Consider the following 23034-nt stretch of genomic DNA (forward strand, 5'->3'; position numbering starts at 1 on the left):
TGTACAAATGTTCAGTCTTTTGAGCTTATTTTAACCGCTGCAGGTTTCCAAGGACACAAAGCAGCTAAAAGAAGTGACCTGACCATTCTTCAGGCAGCTTCTCCTGGGGGAATCACACTTGTGTATACAAGACAAGTAAAAAAAAAAGCTGGTAGCCAAAGATGTCGCAAAAGGTGCTCAGGAAATGACCGAAAAGACGCAAAAAAAGACACTTCAGGACAAAAGAAGCTGGCATGTCATGAAGCGTGTTCTTCTAGAAAAACCCAACAGGTTCGCATGTGTCTTAAAGACATAGGGGGCGATTCATCAAAGCTCTTCCACCAGATTTGTGGCAAAAAAAAGCTTTGGAAAATCTGCGAAGTTGTGCAACAAAAAAGTGACTTTTGTCATTTTTATGCCATTCTCGTCCCAGCTCCAACAAAAGCTCGGGCGGGACAGTGGTGTGATAAGGCGTGGGGACCCCCTCTTGTAAAATTCATGACAAGTGGCGGTGTTCGCTACGCCACAAATCTTACTCCAGATCAGGCTGGACTACAATTTGTGGCAAGGCGGACACATAGGCACATTCACTACGCGCTTCCCCTGATGCAGGACCATAATGTGCAATTATCTTATGAGTAGGTGCACGCAATGGGCCTGATTCATCAAAGCTTTTACGCCAGTATTCACTTGTTTACACAACACAAGTAAAAAAAAAATGGCGGCTAAAGACGTCGCATAAGGCGCTCAGGAAATAAATGGACAGAAACAATTAGGTGTGTTCTGAAGCATCTTCCTTCGAAAAACTCAACGAGTTTTCTAGTGGAAATGCTTTTTTTTTCGCTTTTTGTTTCCGGTTTTTGAAAACTCTGCACATCCCCTCACACTGGCTGATGCACACGGTATACTGATGAAAGAGTCATTAATAGGATCAAGTGATACCCATCCACTTTGCATATTGTCAGCAGTACATTCTCTGTTCACACCAGATGATATGTTGCTGACAATTATTTTTAAGGTCACACAAAAACATGCAATCAGCTGTTGACTAAGCATTTGATCATTCAACGGATGATTGCTGCCATGTTTACATGGGCTACTGTTCAGCGCCTCAACCAAAGCAAAGTATACTAAATAAATTAACAAACTGAACATAAAATAAAAACAAACCAACTATAGCATGAGATCGGCAAGCTGTGTAATTGTATGTGTAGAATAGACTTACTTTCCTCTTGTGGAGCTTCGGCTTCTTCTTCCTCCTCCTCACTTGGAGATGGAATGAGTGGCTGAAGTGGCTCCATATTAATGATAAGCTGCTTGTTTAAGGAATAGGAACTGCGACTGTGTGGTATTAGAGATCTAGAAAAAAGAAAAAAAAAAAGAAAACCAATGCTGACCATACAGGAGGAATACCAAAAACGTACAGAGCATATACAGAGTAGATTCAATAAGGTTTAATATGAGCCTGCAAATGTTTTCCCTTCAATGGTCTAATGATGCAGAACGTTTGCTACAGTCTCACACCTTAAAAGAGTAGATCTAGTACATTGGTGTAAAGGTGACATCAGCCAATGTAGTGTAGAAATAAAAAGGGGCCCAAATTGGACTGTAGATAAAGCAATTGCCTATGTATTAGGCCAGTACCTTTTTCATCTACTTTAGGCTCTATTCACTTCATATTTGTGTTCTCGTGCCATATCCCAAACGTGTGTCCATATTGTCATATACTAAGTCAATATGCAATGGCATACCTTTTATACCTTTTTTTTTGTTACATAGAATATTGCAGTAGACCATGCTATTCCATATATTTTATTCTATACTGTGGTACACATACAGTTGCATACATTGCAGCCTTTCGTTAGAAGTATAATTAGGTTCAAGACGCAAGACTTTAGTCTTCACTATAGAACTAAGATTAGTGAGATACTAACACACATTACAAAATCTATCTCTCCAGACTACATAGGAAAACTATGAGCCAAGCACTCATCTGTTCTCTATGAGAAAGCAGCTGTCAGATTCTTCTGGCAGTGGCTTATCTCTGCCAGTAGCAAAAGGATTGACTGTTAAAATTCAACAGGCCAGATCATTCTCTATTCCGATATCATCTGTCAGGGAAGAGTTAGGAGGCCTCCATACACATTTGATGGTCAGCTGGATCCTGACAAAATCAACGGGTAAGGCCAACTTTTATATAATGTATATGAGGGCGTTAGAGATCTATCAGTAGATCAAGATCTACTGTTGCCTACCCTAGGCATGAGGCTATCATTACAATTTATTACCTGTGAACTTCTGGTGGGTCCCTCTGAATTTTTGAGCTTGCCTCTACAACTTCTTTTGCAACTTTCCCACTGAATAGAGGTACAAAAAAAAGGCCGCAAACACATGTGAATAAACTATGTATACAATGCAATAATTCCAACCCTGATAAATAAATGCTGATAAACTAAACAATGTATTTATTAAAATACCCAAGACATTTTCAAGGTCAAATCCTCTTCTGTTACGTGGACTGGAAGCAATGACATCATAAACTCCAATCCAGTGGAGACCGTTGGACTGGCAGCACTTGAGGTAGGTGCAGATTTCGATGGAAAGTATGGCTTTTTTTTCTCGAATTAGGATTCACAGCTAAAGGGGTTCTCCAATGAATGTAATAAAATGGCCCCCGTCATGCAATTTAAATAGCAGCCTGTGCTAATCATGCGTCGGGACAAGCTGCAGTCTAAAGAAACACAGCTCCTGAGACCTGTGTCTCAACTGACAGAGGAGCTGTAAGGTAAGCAGACATACGTCCGTGAGCTGAAGAGTAGGGCTGTGACATCAGAAGAAATAATTCTTCTCCTCAAATGACTGTTCACTGAGGACTAAGGTTGCAGAAAAAAACCCTTTGTGCTCAGTCAGTCGAGGAGAAGATTTATTTTTTCTCCTGTCACAGCCCTTCTCCATTACCTCACCGGTATATGTGCTTACGATACTGCTGATCTGTCATTTGAGATGCAGGTTTCTTCAGACTCTAGCTCATCTTGACACATCATTACGATAGGCTGCTGTTTGAATTACTGTATGTGACAGAGGTCATTTTATTACATTCTTGGAGAACACCTTTAAAAGCAGGAGTAAAACATATTCACTAACGCCCCATCCACACAGGGGACTTTGGGACCCCCGATTTTGGGATCAGTGTCCCAGTGGTCCAACCCCCAGCAATTATAAATGTATCATTTATCTTAAGGATAGGTGATATATATTTTTTATGGGATATGTTACATATCCCTCATGATTTGTAAATGAGCTGTTAAGATCTATGGGCCGGACACAGATCTCCCTGGGAATCTACCTCCAAAACTTATTTTAAATGAAAGGGGGCATTACCAGCTTGAGACAAGTAATGACTGACAGCCTGCTATCTTCATCTACATGTCTCACACTGGCAACGCCCCCTTTCATTAAAATAAACTCTAGAGGCAGATTCTCAAGGAGATCTGTGTCTTGTCCATAGAGCTTAACAGCTCATTTACAACTTTCTATGACCTACATGCCCATATAGATGGCTTAGGAGGGTTGATCCTACTGACAGATTCCATTTAAGGCACATACACATTAGACTAATGTCAGCTGAACTTGCTAATATTAGCAAACAGTCAAATGTGCATGGAGGCTCAGACAACAGATTGTTGGGCGGAGATTGTGATCAGGCATGTCCGATTTCCCAGAGATAAGACATCTCCTATATGAGAGAACACAGGAATGCTCCTGTGTATGGGAGAGCCGGCTGAACGATCAGCCGAAGCACGATTGTCAGACAGAAATCTAATGTATAATGCCTTCTTTAGACAACAGACTGGATTTATCGGATATATGTGAACCAGACCCAACACTATAGAATAGAAACAACTGATTTTCTGCCATCTAGCAGTCAGATTATAATTTGCAATGAACTAGAAAACAGGCACAGACATTTTGACTAATTACACAAATGATGGAGATGATACTTTTCATAAATTAAAATGTATGCAAAAAATAGAAACATTGATATTGATGTGAGCCCCAATGAATACAGTGACTGTTGACAAAAAGGCGATGGGATATGTTAGTGCTTGAATGACCAAGAAGGAATGAATCCAGTTACTTATTTAAGACTGCATAATAAATATGATAAATCCCAAATACTTACCAATAACGATACCGACTCCCCTTAAAAAATATATTGCTACTCGTCACCGTTTTTACTTGACTTGATTTTGCATACCTAAGAATGAATAATTTATTATAAAAAAAAACGTTAACATGATAAAAAGATGTGTGCCATTCTGTTACAGTGCAAAAAATGCTTTGGAAAATAAAGTTTATTTTCACAAAAAAAAATGTAATAAATAAAATTGTATTAACCCTCACACCTATAGACATAAGTCCACAAAGTAACGACATCATGTGCATGATCAGTAATGACTCACTTGTAAAAAGCCTGATTTTCCACCCCACATTTCCACAAATGTTTACAGGCGGCTGGTGTTGAGGTATGATAGGTTAGATCAGTTTTTTTCTAGAGGAATTAAAAAAAGGAGGAAATAAAAAATCATATATTCTTTATTCATTTTAATTGTTGACATTAAAGAGACTAACAACCATGGGCGTACCCAGGATCAAAACTAGTGGGGGGCAAGCCATGGTTACAGATACTGAACAGAAATATATATATAGTACAATGCAAAGATTTCACTTCTTACATTACATGAGTGATATCTATTGTAAATTCCACAATAGCTCAGAAACTGGCGAATCGCTCCACACAATATACTGGCTCCCATAAAATGCCCCCTACAGGATACTGGTCCCCATATAACGCTCCATACAGGATACTGGCCCCCATATAACGCTCCATACAGAATACTGGCTCCCATATAATGCTCCATACAGGATACTGGCCCCCATATAACGCTCCATACAGAATACTGGCCCCCATATAACGCTCCATACAGAATACTGGCCCCCATATAACGCTCCATACAGAATACTGGCTCCCATATAACGCTCCATACAGGATACTGGCCCCCATATAAAGCTCCATACAGAATACTGGCCCCCATATAACGCTCCATACAGAATACTGGCTCCCATATAACGCTCCATACAGGATACTGGCCCCCATATAAAGCTCCATACAGAATACTGGCCCCCATATAACGCTCCATACAGAATACTGGCCCCCATATAACGCTCCATACAGAATACTGGCTCCCATATAACGCTCCATACAGGATACTGGCCCCCATATAAAGCTCCATACAGAATACTGGCCCCCATATAACGCTCCATACAGGATACTGGCCCCCATATAACGCTCCATACGGAATACTGGCCCCATATAACACTCTATACAGGATACTGGCCCCCATATAACGCTCCATACGGAATACTGGCCCCCATATAACGCTCCATACAGGATACTGGCCCCCATATAACGCTCCATACAGGATACTGGCCACCATATAACGCTCCATACAGAATACTGACCCTCATATAACGCTCCATACAGAATACTGGCTCCCATATAACGCTCCATACAGGATACTGGCCCCCATATAACGCTCCATACAGAATACTGGCCCCCATATAACGCTCCATGCAGGAAACTGGCCCCCATATAATGCTCCATGCAGGATACTGGCCCCCATATAACGCTCCATGCAGAATACTGGCTCCCAAATAACGCTCCATACAGGATACTGGCCCCCATATAATGCTCCATACAGAATACTGGCCCCCATATAACGCTCCATACAGGATACTGGCCCCCATATAACGCTCCATACTGAATACTGGCCCCCATATAACGCTCCATGCAGGATACTGGCCCCCATATAACGCTCCATACAGAATACTGGCCCCCATATAACGCTCCATACAGAATACTGGCCCCCATATAACGCTCCATGCAGGAAACTGGCCCCCATATAACGCTCCATGCAGGATACTGGCCCCCATATAACGCTCCATGCAGAATACTGGCCCCATATAACACTCCATACAAGATACTGGCCCCCATATAACGCCCCATACGGAATATTGGTCCCCATATAACGCTCCATACAGGATACTGGCCCCCATATAACGCTCCATACTGAATACTGGCCCCCATATAACGCTCCATGCAGGATACTGGCCCCCATATAACGCTCCATGCAGGATACTGGCCCCCATATAACGCTCCATACAGAATACTGGCCCCCATATAACGCTCCATACAGAATACTGGCCCCCATATAACGCTCCATGCAGGCTGTTCCCCACACATAATGCCTCATGCAGGCTGTCCCCCCCCACATAATGCCCCACGCAGGCTGTTCCCCCCACACAATGCCCCATGCAGGTTGTTCCCCCCCATAACATGCCCCGTGTAGGATGTCACCCCCCCCTTATAATGCCCCATGCAGAATGACACCCCCCCCTTCCTTATAATGCCCCATGCAGGATGTCACACCTCCCCCTCCCTTATAATGCCCCATGCAGGATGTCACACACACACCCTCCCTTATAATGCCCCATGCAGGATGTCACACACACCCCTTCCCTTATAATGCCCCATGCAGGATGTCACACACACCCCTTCCCTTATAATGCCCCATGCAGGATGTCACACACCTCCCTCCCTTATAATGCCCCATGCAGGATGTCACCCCCCCTCCCTTATAATGGCCCATGCAGGATGTCACCCCCCCCTTATAATGCCCCATGCAGGATGTCACCCCCCCTATAATGCCCCATGAAGGATGTCACCCCCCCTTATAATGCCCCATGCAGGATGTCACCCCCCCCTTATAATGCCCCATGCAGGATGTCACCCCCCCTTATAATGCCCCTTGCAGGATGTCACCCCCCCTCCCTTATAATGCTCCATGCAGGATGTCACACACCCCCACCTCACCCCCCTCCCTTATACTGCCACAGGCCTCCATACAAAAAAAAAAAATCAAATACTCACCCCAAGTCTCACCTGCTGCCGCTGCTCCAGACTCCAGCGTCGCCGGCCTCATCCCGCTCTGCGCTGTGACTGCTCAGGAGAGAGCGCGGTGTACATGTAGCACCCTGAGGATTCGGCTGCTACAGGGGTATTACACCTCAAGCCAGAGGTGTGGTATTCCACTCCCGGGTAAGGATGGAGTGTGGAACTGAGCTCAGTAGGCTGCATGCACTACATACATCCCATTTCCGGGGGACAGACCAATGGTACTCCCACTAGAGAAATGTGCAGGTACGACAGTGTCTGTCCCTGGCTGGAGTGGGAGGGGGGTGGAACATCCCAGTAGTGTAGGGGCAGATAGGGGGAGCAGTCTGGGTAGTGCTAGGAGCTCATTGGGTGCTGGTCACCTGAGCTCACACATAGAGGGAGTATATAAGGTGGGAACCATCTTAGATCAGGGTCAGTCAGTCAGTCTGTCAGTCTTTTGTAGAGTGAGTCAGAGGAAGAGAGCAGAGGAGAAGAGCAGCTCCAAGGCCCAGAGAGAGAGAGGAGAAAGAAGGACCCAGAGGGGGAGAAGAGAGAACTCCAAGAACCCAAGATTAGATCAGCGGGTGAAGAGTTGGCACAAGGGTACCGGATCCCAAGCTGGTGGAGAGCCCTAATCCTTAGCCAGAGACCGGAGGTCGTGGGCAGGATCTGCCACGACCACCCACTAAATCCACCCGGAAGGCAGACCAGGAATAGGGTCAGGGAACCCAGAGACAAGGGTTTACCAACAAGAGGCCCGAGGGAGCCGGACTTAGGTGGATCCCTGGTGGGGAAGGCCAGAGAGAAGGAACGTCAGAAAGGGAGCTCAGGACCACGCTCCAGAATTACTTGGGAGTTGGCCGAGTCCAGGACCTGGTGGACGCAGCACGGCTCGGGCGGTCACTCAAGGCCGGAGTGACCAGCATAACAGCAGTAAGTAAAGACCCTGAACTGCACAGCCCGACTCTGAGTCTCATTACCATCCTCACTGCACCTCCACAACCACCATCCTCTACACCTGACCCCCTGAGGCTATACCCCTCCCGTTGGGGGTTATACTACCTGAGCTGCACACACATCACCAGCCTCAGCGGACCCTGCTGCAGCGGCGGCCGTATTGACCGCAATTCAACGGGTGGCGTAGTCGACATAAAAGAACATCTAGTAACATCTATAAGGACTGCCACACACTGAGCTTGACACCCTGGGCACGGACCGGGTCACCGCCACTCGGAGACTACAACCCCCATCTGATCCGGATCCGGGTATCCCCCAAACAACACTGGCCCAGGGGGCGCGTCAACTTTGGCGTAGTCGGCAGGATTACGTGCCCGCAACAACCGGGTACTGCGTGCCTGAAGAAAAGTTCACCGTTACCTCAAAAAGAAGTCTCCCGCCGGTTCCGGAGGGTCCCCGCCAACGGACCCCATCACAGGTCGTTTCCCGCCGGTTGTCCGCCATTTGCAGCTTTTTCCCGCCATCCACGGAGTTTCCCGCCACTGGGAGACGATTCCCGCCATTTCCAGAAGATTTCCCGCCTTGGAAGAGCGGACGCCATTATGGGCGTGCCAGAGGGTGGCAAGAGGCCACCTCCCATCGTGGGCCAGGTCGAAGAATGGCGCCAAAAGCGGAGACCGCGCCCACCAACAGAGACTGTGATGCTGGAAGTGTCCATCAGCGTGAGAGAACTGCCCCTGGAACTGAAGTTGCCCCGGGACCACCCTCAATGTGGGCGGAGACAGAACAAGAGAGCAAAGATGGGTGCAGCCTGGAGCAGTCTGGAGAGAGCGCACCCGGAGACAAGAAGTCTGGAGAGGAGTCCAGAGAAAGCCTACCCGGAGATGGAGGGAGAGTCAGGCAGCACCGACCCAGTGGTCAGGAGCCTGCTGCAAGCAACGACCCCACTAGGCTTAGTGGAGATCCTAGCACAGCTCCCCCGAGACCGGGAGTGTGCACAGACTGCGCTGGAGAGCCTCGCACGGAGGATGGCCCGGGTGCAGCGAGAGACGTTGGCGGAGTGGAGCCGAGAGATGGCCCAGCAGACCGAAACCCGACAGCGGAGCACGCCACCCGAGACGAGGAGACAGACCGCCTCTGAGGATGGTGCAGGAGGAGTGAAGGCCGGAGACGGCGCCGAGAAGGGAGCTGAACGAATGGAGGCAGGTAAAGGGGACGTCTCTACCCCGAGCCGGGAAACCGCGTGCCTGCCCCAGCTCCCCGTCGCAGAGCCCGAAATTCCCCCTGCCGTGCCCGTCGCTGCATCGTCACCGCCGCCGACTAGGCCTCAACCGGAAACCGCGGCCGCGACCCCTGTGACGTCACGCGCTTCGACCCTGAGCGTGGCCAAGCAGGAAATACCATCAGCCTGGTCGCAAGGCCTAGTACCCCCGGGCGCCGCAATTCCAACAGCGCCCCCTACCTCCGCGGAGCCACCGGCCTGGTCGCAGGGCCGAGTAACCCAGGGCGCCGCCGTTCTTACGGTGCCCTTTGCCTTTAGGGTGCCCCAAGCCTGGTCGCAAGGCCTGGTCAACCCGGGCGCCGCTACCATCAACGCGCCCTCAACATCTAGAGTGCCGCACCTGGGTGAAAATCTATTTGCCCAGCATACGTGCCCGGATGGGCAGCCCTTTGTATGGCCCCAGGAGTACATTCAGCTGGAACTCCAGAGAGTAAGGCCCATGTGCGAGCCCCTGATTCCGGCTCCGAAGCCTGTAAAGAGGACCTCACCCCCGCTGGAGGAGGCACAGTTTGAGTGGGACCCCACCGGAGAAGACCTCATGGGGTTCACTCAGGAGACTCGGGCGGCCGCAGCGGAGCGTGCAGAGTGCTGCCGGCAGCAGCTCGAAGTCTTCGAGAGGGAGCGGAGAGAAAGGCGGGTCCGGGAACAGCAAGCACAGATAAGGAGCGCGGAGCAGAAGAGCCGGACCAGGAGGAATCCCCGTGCAGCTCATGGTCCCCCTTCCACCGGGACTGTGATAAAATTCAACATGCAGCATGGGTGGGGCTTCATTAGAGACCATCATACCCCCGGCGACGTCTTTGTGACTCGCAGAGACGTAGAAAGCCATCTGCCGGAGGGACACAGAGGTCGTGACCTGTATGTAGGGGACGAGGTCACCTTCACCCGGCACAAGTGTGCCAAAGGACCCTACGCCCTCCATGTGCATCGCCTGACGGAGGAGGAGCTGCGGTGTGAGGAGGAGCAAGAGGACCCGGACGGGTCTGAAACTGAAACCAACCAACAAGAAAGAGCAGGAGGACGCCGTCGTTGGAGTACGGTAGAGAGAGACTGTATAAAGTTGCCCGTCGGGGTACCAAGAACTGTTACTTATTTAAAATATGTTCCCCGTTGGGACAAAGTGTGAACTGATGCCCGTGTGTCCCTAGTTCCTAATACCTGGCCGAGGACTGAGAGCGGCCATATCCCCTTTGTATATAGTTGCGCTTCCTAAAGCGCCCCCTACTGGTTTTATGGGAAAACCATTTTTCTTCAAGAGACTGTCGCACTTTACCCGGTCACAAGTTGCACCGTGACCGGAGGAACCAGAGACAGGAATGTTTACAAGAATGTTATTTATGAAAACGTTTTATTGCTGATATATATATGATGTTTTATATGTTTATATGTTGATGTTTATGAAAAATAATTGTATGTTTTGGATGTTTTTATCTTTAACAGCCCGAGGACGTGCTGTGATTTACCAGGGGGGAATGTAGCACCCTGAGGATTCGGCTGCTACAGGGGTATTACACCTCAAGCCAGAGGTGTAGTATTCCACTCCCGGGTAAGGATGGAGTGTGGAACTGAGCTCAGTAGGCTGCATGCACTACATACATCCCATTTCCGGGGGACAGACCAATGGTACTCCCACTAGAGAAATGTGCAGGTACGACAGTGTCTGTCCCTGGCTGGAGTGGGAGGGGGGTGGAACATCCCAGTAGTGTAGGGGCAGATAGGGGGAGCAGTCTGGGTAGTGCTAGGAGCTCATTGGGTGCTGGTCACCTGAGCTCACACATAGAGGGAGTATATAAGGTGGGAACCATCTTAGATCAGGGTCAGTCAGTCAGTCTGTCAGTCTTTTGTAGAGTGAGTCAGAGGAAGAGAGCAGAGGAGAAGAGCAGCTCCAAGGCCCAGAGAGAGAGAGGAGAAAGAAGGACCCAGAGGGGGAGAAGAGAGAACTCCAAGAACCCAAGATTAGATCAGCGGGTGAAGAGTTGGCACAAGGGTACCGGATCCCAAGCTGGTGGAGGGCCCTAATCCTTAGCCAGAGACCGGAGGTCGTGGGCAGGATCTGCCACGACCACCCACTAAATCCACCCGGAAGGCAGACCAGGAATAGGGTCAGGGAACCCAGAGACAAGGGTTTACCAACAAGAGGCCCGAGGGAGCCGGACTTAGGTGGATCCCTGGTGGGGAAGGCCAGAGAGAAGGAACGTCAGAAAGGGAGCTCAGGACCACGCTCCAGAATTACTTGGGAGTTGGCCGAGTCCAGGACCTGGTGGACGCAGCACGGCTCGGGCGGTCACTCAAGGCCGGAGTGACCAGCATAACAGCAGTAAGTAAAGACCCTGAACTGCACAGCCCGACTCTGAGTCTCATTACCATCCTCACTGCACCTCCACAACCACCATCCTCTACACCTGACCCCCTGAGGCTATACCCCTCCCGTTGGGGGTTATACTACCTGAGCTGCACACACATCACCAGCCTCAGCGGACCCTGCTGCAGCGGCGGCCGTATTGACCGCAATTCAACGGGTGGCGTAGTCGACATAAAAGAACATCTAGTAACATCTATAAGGACTGCCACACACTGAGCTTGACACCCTGGGCACGGACCGGGTCACCGCCACTCGGAGACTACAACCCCCATCTGATCCGGATCCGGGTATCCCCCAAACAACACTGGCCCAGGGGGCGCGTCATACAGACGTCACCGCGCCCTCTGACCTGAGACGTCACAGTGCAGCAGCCACAGATGATGCAGGAGCTGCTGCGGAGGCACGGGGAGGGGTAAGTATTCTGCCGGATGCCGGGGCCCTGAGCAAGCAGGGGGGAGCGGGCGCTGACGGTGAGGGGCCCCCCTGCCTCATTTGCCCGGGTGCGCCGGGTGCTGACGCCGGCCCTGGTGTGCGGCGTGCGCCCCTGCTTCTAGGGGGGGGGCAGCTGCCCCCCCCCCCCTGCCCCACGGTGGGTACGCCCATGCTGACAACCCCTTTTCATACTTGGATCACAATACATAGCCTGTCCACCCAGTCTCCTGTCCCGATCTAACTGCTTCACAGGACGTTAGCTAAGGTTGACCATATTTCACCAGTGTATTGATCAGATTTTCATCTACTTTATGGTCTCTGTGTCACTTTTCATTATCAGTGTGACAAAAAGAAAATACATACATTTTATATATTTCTCCTACTCATTAAAAAAAAAAAAAAAAAAAAAAAAAAAAAGCACTCAGATGACACACAGATGGCATCTGAGAGTTACTCAATTTTTTTCACTGACTCATTTACTTGAAAAAAGGCATGCATCAATCTAAACAGGACAAATTTTCCTTCTTTTTGGACAATTGGTGCCCAAAAAAACAGACGTAAACATGACCATAAGTTATTATGGGTAAATATGTATAAAAAAACAGCCATCAGAGGGGCTTTCCAGGACTTCAGAGTTGTCCTTACAATAGCTATTAGTTTTTGATTTGTGGGTGACCAGGACTACGGCTACCTGGCTGATCAAAGAATAAAGCGTCTCACCCCTAATGACAGCATTGCTGATACTGTAGCTCGGTCCCATTCACGGCACAGTAGCCAGTGTGAACGAGTGACTATGCCTGTAATTAATGAAGGGGACATGGGACTGAATATTAGCATTGCTTGTATGGGCGTTTGATATCCACTAGGTACTAAGAAATACATAATATCTTAATGTAGATTCAGCAAAACTAAACGTGCTCAATACTACAGTAGGTTGATCAAAGTTATCATACTATCAAACTAAATTTAATGGACACGAAGGGACACATCTCCAAACCTGCTTTGGACAGCAAGATAACTTATGCAGACCCGGCTATGTTCACACGTTGCATTTTTGCTGCATTTTTTATGTACATTAAAAGCTGTGTTTTACAGTAAGAGCAAAAGCTATGAGATTTCAGAAATCTCATGCACACACATTGTTTTTTTTTCCTGACTGAATTGGAAACTGCTGCGTTTTTGAAAACTGCAGCATGTCACTTCTTTCAGCATTATTGCAGCATTTTTTCACTCATAGAAAGCAAATGAGTAAGTGCATAAATGCACCAAAAAACTTTGCTATCAGTTTTTGCTGCGTTTTTAGTGAAAAAAAGCATGTACTGCAGTATGTGAAACCCATTTATTTTTGTGATTTTACAAGTTTAAACCATAATATCTTGGTCTCCTCACCAGAGATGGCAGTTAGGATTAATAGAGTTTAATTAAATTAGTGATGTGTGCAAAGTAAGCATTGGCTGACCAAGGTGTGAAATTGAACAATACCTGACCAATTTAAGGGCTGACCAAAGTGTAAAAGTAAACTCAATGCTCTGCCAATGTCTTAGGTAAACTATTCCCAACCAATTCAACTCCCTCGCTGTTACATTTGTAATTGCATATTTTTTCCTGAACTCAGAATAGTCACTATTTTTTCAGACATAAAAATATTTTTCACTAAATAAATTGATCAAATTGCCCTTTTTTTCAAAAATGGTTTTATGGTTTCACATATGTCTTGCATTGTTCATGCTTCTGCGTTGGAAGCAAAGCTGAACTTTGGGATCCTGAAAAACGCAGCAAACAACGCAGAAAAACACAGCAAGACCTGCATTGTTTAAGCGGCTTCTTTACTGCCAAGAGAGCAGGTTTTGCCAGCAGAAAAAAACACAGCAAAAAACGCAAAGTGTGAACATAGCCAAAGATTCTGTGCCCATGATGAGTTTTTGATGGTGCGTATTCTTCCTGCATCAAAAACGCAGCGTCTTATACTTCAAAGCAAAGTGGATGGGATTTATAGAAATCTCTTGCCACTGTGCTTCTTTTTTAACATAAACTGAGCTGCGGTGCGTGTTTCAAATCCACAGCATGTCAATTTCTCTTGTAGGTATAGTAAGTTTTAGGTTCTGATTTTTCCCATACACTTGAACCAGATGTAGAAAATCCGCACGGAAAAAACGCACATGCGCTTTTAGTGCATTTTGCGGCAGAAACACATCAAAAACGCATATAATCCACACATAATTATATCAATAACGTTTGGTCAAAGCCAAATACAAGGAAGTATCAAATAACAAAGCAGCTTTATATAAAACATGACTTACCAACAAGAGACAAAAAACGCAGCGTCAAAAAACGCAATAAAAACGCAATAAAAACGCAATGAAAAAACGCACGTAATTTTAACTTTACCTAATAGGTGCAGAAAATCTACATCAAAAGCTCATCATGGGAATGTAGAATAACTAGTCATATATAATTAATAATATTGTATCCATCTTTTTAAATGTCTAGCCTTTTATAAATAATGGAGAAAAACAGGCTAAACTATTAGATTTGTAATAGTTGCCCAGGTCTAATGGTGCATCAGTCCAGTGGTAAGTAACCATGAAATGCACTAATCCAGCCACATTTCAGATACATTGTGAGTTCAGATGAATTCTTGCATCATTCCTACCTCCTTCTGCATTACAACAACGTGGAATGTTTTCCCATCATATCTCATCTTGCAGATATCCGGCCTGTAAAACATATGGCGATATTATGAGCCATCGATGACAGCAATTACTTTCATTATAGTGCTTTCTATTTTACAAGCTGTCAGCCGCTCCTTTTCTATATGCAGTATATTTGCTGTGTATACTGGACATTATGCACTATGTAATAAACATAATAAAAGGGATTCTGATGTCCCAGAAAGTAATATGTTGAGCACAATTCTCTCTAACAGAATTTATCCTCATCCAGTGCCAAAAATACAGCAAATATTGTACATGATTTTGCAGTCCACTCAAATTCTATGAAAACTATGAAGGTTATGCTGTTGTTAGAAAATGAGACGTTTCAGCAGTAGGCTTCATTGACTTCTTCATGCACACTGACATGGAGCCTGACCGTTCCTCCAGTGTGAGGATGCACGGATGTACAAGCCTCCACTGACCCTACACAGATAATCCCATGGCTTCTAGGGGAGAAGGCTGAAGGTGCGTCTGTACAGAAATTGTATGAATAACATGATCTCAGCCTTTTTCTCATTGTGTGTCATTAACACTAAGCTTCCTGAGGGCTACAGGTGCCGTCAATGTGACTCGCCCCCTGGGCCTGTGTTGTGCGTGCCGGAAACGCTGGGGGTTGTAGTCTCCGTGACGATGACCCGGTCCGTGCCCAGGGTGGTCAAATCAGTGACAGTCTTATTAGTATGATAATGGTCCGACTACGCCACCCGTGAATTGCGGTCAGTGGGGACCGCCGCTGCAAGGCAGACCGCTGAGGCCGGTGTTGTGTGTGCAGCTAAGAATGGGATGACTCCCCACGGGAGAAGTATAGCCTCAGGGCAGTTGGTGTGGATGATGGGAGTGATGGTGCACGAGCGCAGCAGGAACAACTCAGAGTCCGTGCAGTGCAGTTCAGGGTCTTTACTGGTGTTATAAAGCAGACCCTCCCGGGAGTACTGGTTAGCAGTAGAGGCCTGGTCAATCTGTGAGCAAGCAGGATCTCCCCTGGCCAGGTGGAGTTGTAGGCCTCCCCGTCTATCTGCACTCTTCCTGGCTACCTTGCTGTATGCGGGTAGAAGTAGCCCACGTCCCTGAGTGTACCGTGTGGTGCTCACCCGTATGGCCAGTGACTTGGGGCCTTCTGTTAGCCTCCGCTCCACGATGGCGGTGCTGGTCCCTTGCTTATGACCATGCCTCCGGGCTTCTATGGCCAGAGGACCTGGAATCCCCTGCCGGTTGGATTCTGCTGCTGGACCTGGATGTCCCCACAGCCTCAGACTCCGTGTCCGGTCTTAGTGTCTTCAGACAGGGCTAGCTATCTGGCTTCCAGCCCCTGGCACTCGCTTCTGCTCCTACAGAGCTCCTAGTTCTTGCTTTCCCTGTGTCTGCTGCCCTCCAGACTGGACTGCGTCTCTGTCTGGGACTTCATTCTCTCTCACTAACCCCGCCCCAGACCCAGTTTATATAGGGCAGATTCCTCCCCTCCCAGGACTGGGGCAGGAGGTGTGGCATGCTTCCACTTACTCTCAGACATAATATTTCTATTACTGTGGTAACCAGACCCCTGGGGTGCCACAAATGCATGTGGATTTCTGGGGACTATATCATACCATCTGGAATAAGCTGCCTAGCACCAATACACACTTAAAGGCAATCCATCAGGACAACCCCATGTTGGTCCTAGGGCAACTGAGTCACAGTGAACCCCTGCGAAAAATATTTAAATTTGAGAGTCCTAAGTGGTTGATACCTTTTAATGGCTAACTGAAAAGATGGTAACAAATTGCAAGCTTTCGAGACTACTCAGGCCTCTTCATCAGGCATTCATCTTTTCAGTTAGCCATTAAAAGGTATCAACCACTGAGGACTCTCAAATCTAAATATTTTTCTATCTACTGGTTAACACAGTACAAAGATACATATTTTTCCAGTGAACCCCTTATGCATTATCTTTCATCTTCACAGTATACTATACAATAATGGCTTCTTAGCTGTATTTCTTGTATGTGGAGCCAATTTCTGAGGTGTTACAGACTTTTGGGAGGACTTCTCCTTACAGTATACTGTCACATGTAGTGGAGTCTAACCAGGATTTAGGAGCACAGCGGTGTTTTGTGTATTTTTTGACTGACTATATGTATGAGAACCTACACAAGATAGGGAGTATGAGTGGGTGCTCACTGCTTCATTGGGACTTGTCATTTCCCCCAACCTGCCAGGTGCTGACAACAGCCCTACATGGGGTCCTCCAGAGCAGGAGCTGTTCTTGGCAGTTGCTCTCTTCTATTGCTCACAGAAGGGGGTTATGACTACGAAAAAACCTTTTCTGCCTTTTCCTCACCGCATATATGAAGGGTTCGACATAAGTGACATAACCTTTAAGGTGAATACTTATTAAAGGGTTCTTCTCATCTTCCCCAGCCTCCTGACGTGCTGATTACTGGTTGAGTGGCAGCTACTGCTTGAGTGACAGTTTGGGCCAGCAGCATCAGTACGCCGTTGACCTGAAATGTGTACATTCCTTATGCTGCTACATGAGGCAGCTTTCTTTATACAGGTCAGAAGCACAGTGGGGCTGAAGCTGGCCAGGATTAAGAGCTGTACCCTGAAGGAATCCCAGACAGCCACAATGCAGTGCTTACAAGCTCAGTAGGAAAGAGCTTGTAAGCACTCGCTTACAAGCTCAGTAGGAAAGAGCTTGTAAGCACTCTGCATCTTCTGCCACCAATCATAAATGGCAGTGGTGGTCGGGCCTCTTGGCAATATCAGTAGAACAGAAGCATATAGAGTCATCAAGTAAATGACAAAATAGCTTATTTGTAACTAAGAATACACTTGAAGTAGATGGGAATAACCCTATAATACATGTCTTACCTATATATACCGAGGAATAATAAAAAACTACACTTACCATCTTATTAAGTGTATCCTCTTGTTACCCTGGAAAACAACAAATCCTGCTGCAGTATACCCAAGAAATGTTGTGGTCCCTGTTGAATCCTAAAGAAATGAAAAAATACAGGCTATGAACATCTTTAACTTTAAATAGGTTTTACACATATTAGTGAACACCTTGAGTTACATAAGTTTCAGACTACAGTCTTTATTCTGTCATCCATTTTCAAAACTCTGATTGTCAATTGGCAATCAGCTCCTAGTTTCTGACTTTTCTCATGTGGACTTTCCCCTCCCAGAAATACAAGGAATGGGTTCTGTAAACCTTGGTGGCTTTTGCCTTCACTAGCTCTCAAGTATTAATACAGCTTCATTCATGTACTGTTCACTTATGTATAGAGCATGAGGGATCTCTTTTTCCCTTGTGAACATGTGTCCCCACAGCAATAAAAAAGAGAGGTCTCAATAGTTTAGAAGGGTTAAGATGAATTGCACAGGGCAGCACGGTGGCTCAGTGGTTTGTACTGCTGCTTTGCAGGGCTTGGTCTTGGGTTCAAATCCCACCTAGGACAACATCTGCAAGGAGTTTGTATGTTCTCCCTGTGTTTGCTTGGGTTTCCTCCGTGTATTCTGGTATCCTTCCAAACTCCAAGGACATGCTAATAGGGAATTTAGGTTTTGCGCCTCATTAGGGACAGTGATTATAATGTCTGTAAAGCGCTGTGGAATATGAAAGCGCAATATAAGCAATTTATAATAAATAAATTGTGAGCCCTGCATCTTTAAAGAGAATCAGTCACCCCCTGGGCGATATCAGACCTCTACTATGGCCATACAGGGTATAGAAAAGTAAATCTATACATACCTGTATGGCCCATAGCAGAGGTCTAATTGCAGAGAAAAGTGATTTTAAAAACTCTGTATCGCAGAGGCTTGGCGTCCGGAGGAAGCCAAGAAATCCCCGCCTATCTGTTTATTTTTCCCCAAAATCTCCGGCTATATGCTTAGTTACCATATTCCCCCCTCCCCTGCGGGTCACAGGGCCCTCTGACGTGCACTGTGCTCCCTGACTTCCCAGGCATGCACAAAGCGCCGTTCACATAGAGCGCGCTTTGCTTCATCCCGGCCCCGTCTCTCCGTGCACTGCGCTGCAGGAATCTATTGCGCAGGCGCTGGGAAGTGACAGTGACTCCCCAGCGCCTGCGCCATAGATTCCTGCGGCGCAGTGCACAGGCAGACGGGGCCGGGATGAAGCAAAGCACGCTCTATGTGAGTACAGTCAGGGAGGGAATATTACTTTTCTATACCCTGTATGCCCATAGTAGAGGTTTGATAAGTCCAAAGTGGTGACAGATTCCCTTTAATTTCACTTTTACATAACCTGACCAGAACCTTCTTTAGGTCAAATGAGAGGAACATAGTTATATAGGATGAAAAAAGGCATATGTCCATCAAAGATATCGACAGAATTTGCCATTTGCTATTTATGGGGCCTCCCAACTCTCCAACGAAAGATGATGTCAGGAAATGTATATGGCAGCTCTCGCCTTGTAGAAAACACGAGTGCTCAGCCAGGCCAAGAGGTAAATTGTATGGGGGTAATCAGGAGGTATAGCTGCCAGCCTAACGAACGTTCATCCAACAGCTATCTCATGTGTTTGGCCAGTTGTAAAGTTTTTTGGGGGGGATTTTAATGCTGGTGACCCATCGTAAGAAAAAGTAATCTATATGAGATTGGTGAGGGTCTAACTCCCAACTCCCTCACTGATTAGCTGATACTGTAGTGCCACAACACAATATAGAGAGCTGTGCCACTTTCTGTGCGCCATGGCGTATTCAATCAGCTGACTCCCAGCACTCCCACATACAGGTATATCAAGCATAGGTCATCATTATAAAAGTTACAGAAACCCCTTTGAGACTGCATTTACATGTTGTGGCTATGATGCGTTTTTTTCCTGATTGCGGTAAAACCACATTGTTTTTGCCACAATTTTTGAAAACTCTGACAAAAAGTATAGCGTTGCAATTGCAGAAAAAAAAAAACGAAAAACCACGCTCCTCAGTCGCAACGTGTTAACGCAGCCTTAAGCTCCTATGCTATTTTAACAAGCTTCTCACATATGTTCTCTTATTTTCCACTCATTGACTTCAATAACAATCAATACAAATCAAACCGTGATTGTATGTGGAGTCATGTGTATTTTTCAATAGGAAACCGTTCTGCTCACACAATTAATTTTAGGTTACGCACACAAATTCCATAGACCAACTTCAAAAAGGACAAGGATACAGTACGAGGAAAGTTCTAACTGTATACAGTGGGGAAAATAAGTATTTGATACACTGCCAATTTTGAAAGTTTTCCCATCTACAAAGAATGGAGAGGTCTGTAATTTTTATCGCAGGTACACTTCAACTGTGAGAGACAGAATCTTAAAATAAAAGACAGAAAATCACATAGTATGATTTTTACATAATTAATTTGCATTTTATTGCATGAAATAAGTATTTGATACAATAGAAAAACAGAACTTAACCACTTCGCGCCAGAGCCTGTTTTTGCCTTCGTGACCGGGCCAATTTTTTCAATTCTGACCACTGTCACTTTATGAAGTAATTACTCTGGAATGCTTCAACGGATTCCCCTGATTCTGAGATTGTTTTTTCGTGACATATTGTACTTCATGATTGTGGGAAAATTTCGTCGATATCACTTGCGTTTATTTGTGAAAAAATCGGAAATTTGGCGAAAATTTTGAAAATTTTGCAATTTTCAAACTTTGAAATTTCATGCCCTTTAATCAGAGAGATATGTCACACAAAATAGTTAATAAATAACATTTCCCACATGTCTACTTCACATCAGCACAATTTTGGAAGCAAAATTTTTTTTTGTTAGGAAGCTATAAGGGTTAAAAGTTGACCAGCGATTTCTCATTTTTACAACAAAATTTACAAAAACATTTTTTTAGGGACCACATCATATTTGAAGTGACTTTGAGGAGCCTTTATGACAGAAAATACCCAAAAGTGATACCATTCTAAAAACTGCAACCCTCAAGGTGCTCAAAACCACATTCAAGAAGTTTATTAACCCTTCAGGTGCTTCACAGGAATTTTTGGAATGTGGAAGAAAACAATGAACATTTAACTTTTTTTCACAAAACTGCTACTTTAACCTCAAATTTTTAATTTTCACAAGGGCAGCCAGAAAAAATGGACCCCAAAATGTGTTGTGCAATTTCTCTTGAGCACGCTGATACCCCATATGTGGTGCAAAGCCACTGTTTGGGCGCACGGCATGGCTTGAAAGGTAAGGAGCGCCATTTGACTTTTGGAATGGAAATTTGACTGGAATCGATAGCGGATGCCATGTTGCATTTGGAGAGCCCCTGAGGTGCCTAAACAGAAGAAACCCCCAACAAGTGACCCCATTTTGGAAACTAGACCCCTTAAGGAACTTATCTAGATGTGTGGTGAGCACCTTGAACCCCCAGGGGCTTCACAGAATTTTATAATGTTGAAGTGTGAAAATAAAAAAACACATTTTTAACACAAAACTGCTACTTTAGCCTCAAATTTTTAATTTTCACATGGGCAGCCAGAAAAAATGGACCCCAAAATGTGTTGTGCAATTTCTCCTGAGCACGCTGATACCCCATATGTGGTGCAAAACCACTGATTGGGCGCACGGCATGGCTCGGAAGGTAAGGAGCGCCATTTGACTTTTGGAATGGAAATTTGACTGGAATCGATAGCGGACGCCATGTTGCATTTGGAGAGCCCCTGAGGTGCCTAAACAGAGGAAACCCCCAACAAGTGACCCCATTTTGGAAACTAGACCCCTCAAGGAACTTATCTAGATGTGTGGTGAGCACCTTGAACCCCCAGGGGCTTCACAGAATTTTATAATGTTGAAGTGTGAAAATAAAAAAACACATTTTTAACACAAAACTGCTACTATAGCCTCAAATTTTTAATTTTCACAAGGGCAGCCAGAAAAAATGGACCCCAAAATGTGTTGTGCAATTTCTCCTGAGCACGCTGATACCCCATATGTGGTGCAAAACCACTGTTTGGGCGCACGGCATTGTTCGGAAGGTAAGGAGCGCCATTTGACTTTTGGAATGGAAATTTGACTGGAATCGATAGCGGACGCCATGTTGCATTTGGAGAGCCCCTGAGGTGCCTAAACAGAGGAAACCCCCAACAAGTCACCCCATTTTGGAAACTAGACCCCTCAAGGAACTTATCTAGATGTGTGGTGAGCACCTTGAACCCCCAGGGGCTTCACAGAATTTTATACTGTTGAAGTGTGAAAATAAAAAAACACATTTTTAACACAAAACTGCTACTTTAGCCTCAAATTTTTAATTTTCACAAGGGCAGGCAGAAAAAATGGACCCCAAAATGTGTTGTGCAATTTCTCCTGAGCACGCTGATACCCCATATGTGGTGCAAAGCCACTGTTTGGGTGCACGGCATGGCTCGGAAGGTAAGGAGCGCCATTTGACTTTTGGAATGGAAATTCGACTGGAATGGATAGCGGACTCCATGTTGCATTTGGAGAGCCCCTGAGGTGCCTAAACAGAGGAAACCCACAACAAGTGACCGAATTTTACAATCTACTACTCTGTATAAATTAATCTAATGGTGGGAAAATAAGTAGATAGGTAAATGGTCACTAAACCCATAGATGAATTCCCACAGAGGTGTCATTTCCATAATGGGGTCACTTCAGGGGGGATTATGCTGTTCTGGCACTTTTCAGAGTACCAGAGCTAAAGAATCCCCCCTGAAGTGACCCCATTTTGGAAATGACACCCCTCTGGGAATTCATCTATGGGTTTAGTGACCATTTTAACTCAATGGATGATTTCCAGAAACAAGCACGCAATGGAAAGTTTAGATTCTGGAGAACCCCCCCTGGAAATTAAGTGAGCTCCACTCGAATGTGTCATTCACTAAATGAACCAAATGTTTGAATGACAAATTGGGATACATTTTTACAGTTTAAAAACGTGGTTCTGTGTGGAAGATTTTAAAGCAGTCAGTGACGCATAAGGCTGGCAATGATGGGCATTGTGGGCAATAGTAGCGGGTATCACGCCTCATTCCTCTCTTAGTACATACACGACATCTTTTCTGGGGGTTCCTTCTTGTTTCCGTTGCTGGAATAAGTGCAATAAAATGTCGCTCAGTGAGTCTTTTCACATCCTCAGATTCTAATGGATGAGCGGGGCTAACACTTTGAAAGACAAGATTTTCAATTACCTTTTCTTGATAATCAAGAAAAGGATCTGAATTTCCTGCTTTTTTGCACAACACAAAAGAATTGTATGTGGCCACCTGAAACAAATAAATAACCAACTTTTTATACCAGGTATAGGACTTTCTTGATACCTGGTATGGCTGTAGAACCTGGTCTGCAAGGTCC

The 23034-nt window shown here is 46.0% G+C and overlaps 1 protein-coding gene across 1 annotated transcript in view; it reads right to left on the minus strand.

Moving 5' to 3' along the window:
* Positions 1–23034, minus strand: part of FRMD3 (FERM domain containing 3) — a 268446-nt gene that overhangs the window by 43081 nt on the left and 202331 nt on the right. Inside the window, exons 8-13 of the mRNA XM_073670912.1 lie at positions 17611–17699; positions 14663–14726; positions 4443–4531; positions 4163–4237; positions 2268–2336; positions 1205–1338 (exon numbers count right to left, since the gene is read on the minus strand). Coding sequence (XP_073527013.1) covers positions 1205–1338; positions 2268–2336; positions 4163–4237; positions 4443–4531; positions 14663–14726; positions 17611–17699 — 520 coding nt within the window. The remainder of the gene's footprint in view (positions 1–1204; positions 1339–2267; positions 2337–4162; positions 4238–4442; positions 4532–14662; positions 14727–17610; positions 17700–23034) is intronic.

Source organism: Phyllobates terribilis, unplaced genomic scaffold (assembly GCF_046119375.1).
Source record: "Phyllobates terribilis strain yellow unplaced genomic scaffold, ASM4611937v1 Scaffold_1__5_contigs__length_1240528914, whole genome shotgun sequence".
In the NCBI taxonomy this organism is placed as follows: domain Eukaryota; kingdom Metazoa; phylum Chordata; class Amphibia; order Anura; family Dendrobatidae; genus Phyllobates; species Phyllobates terribilis.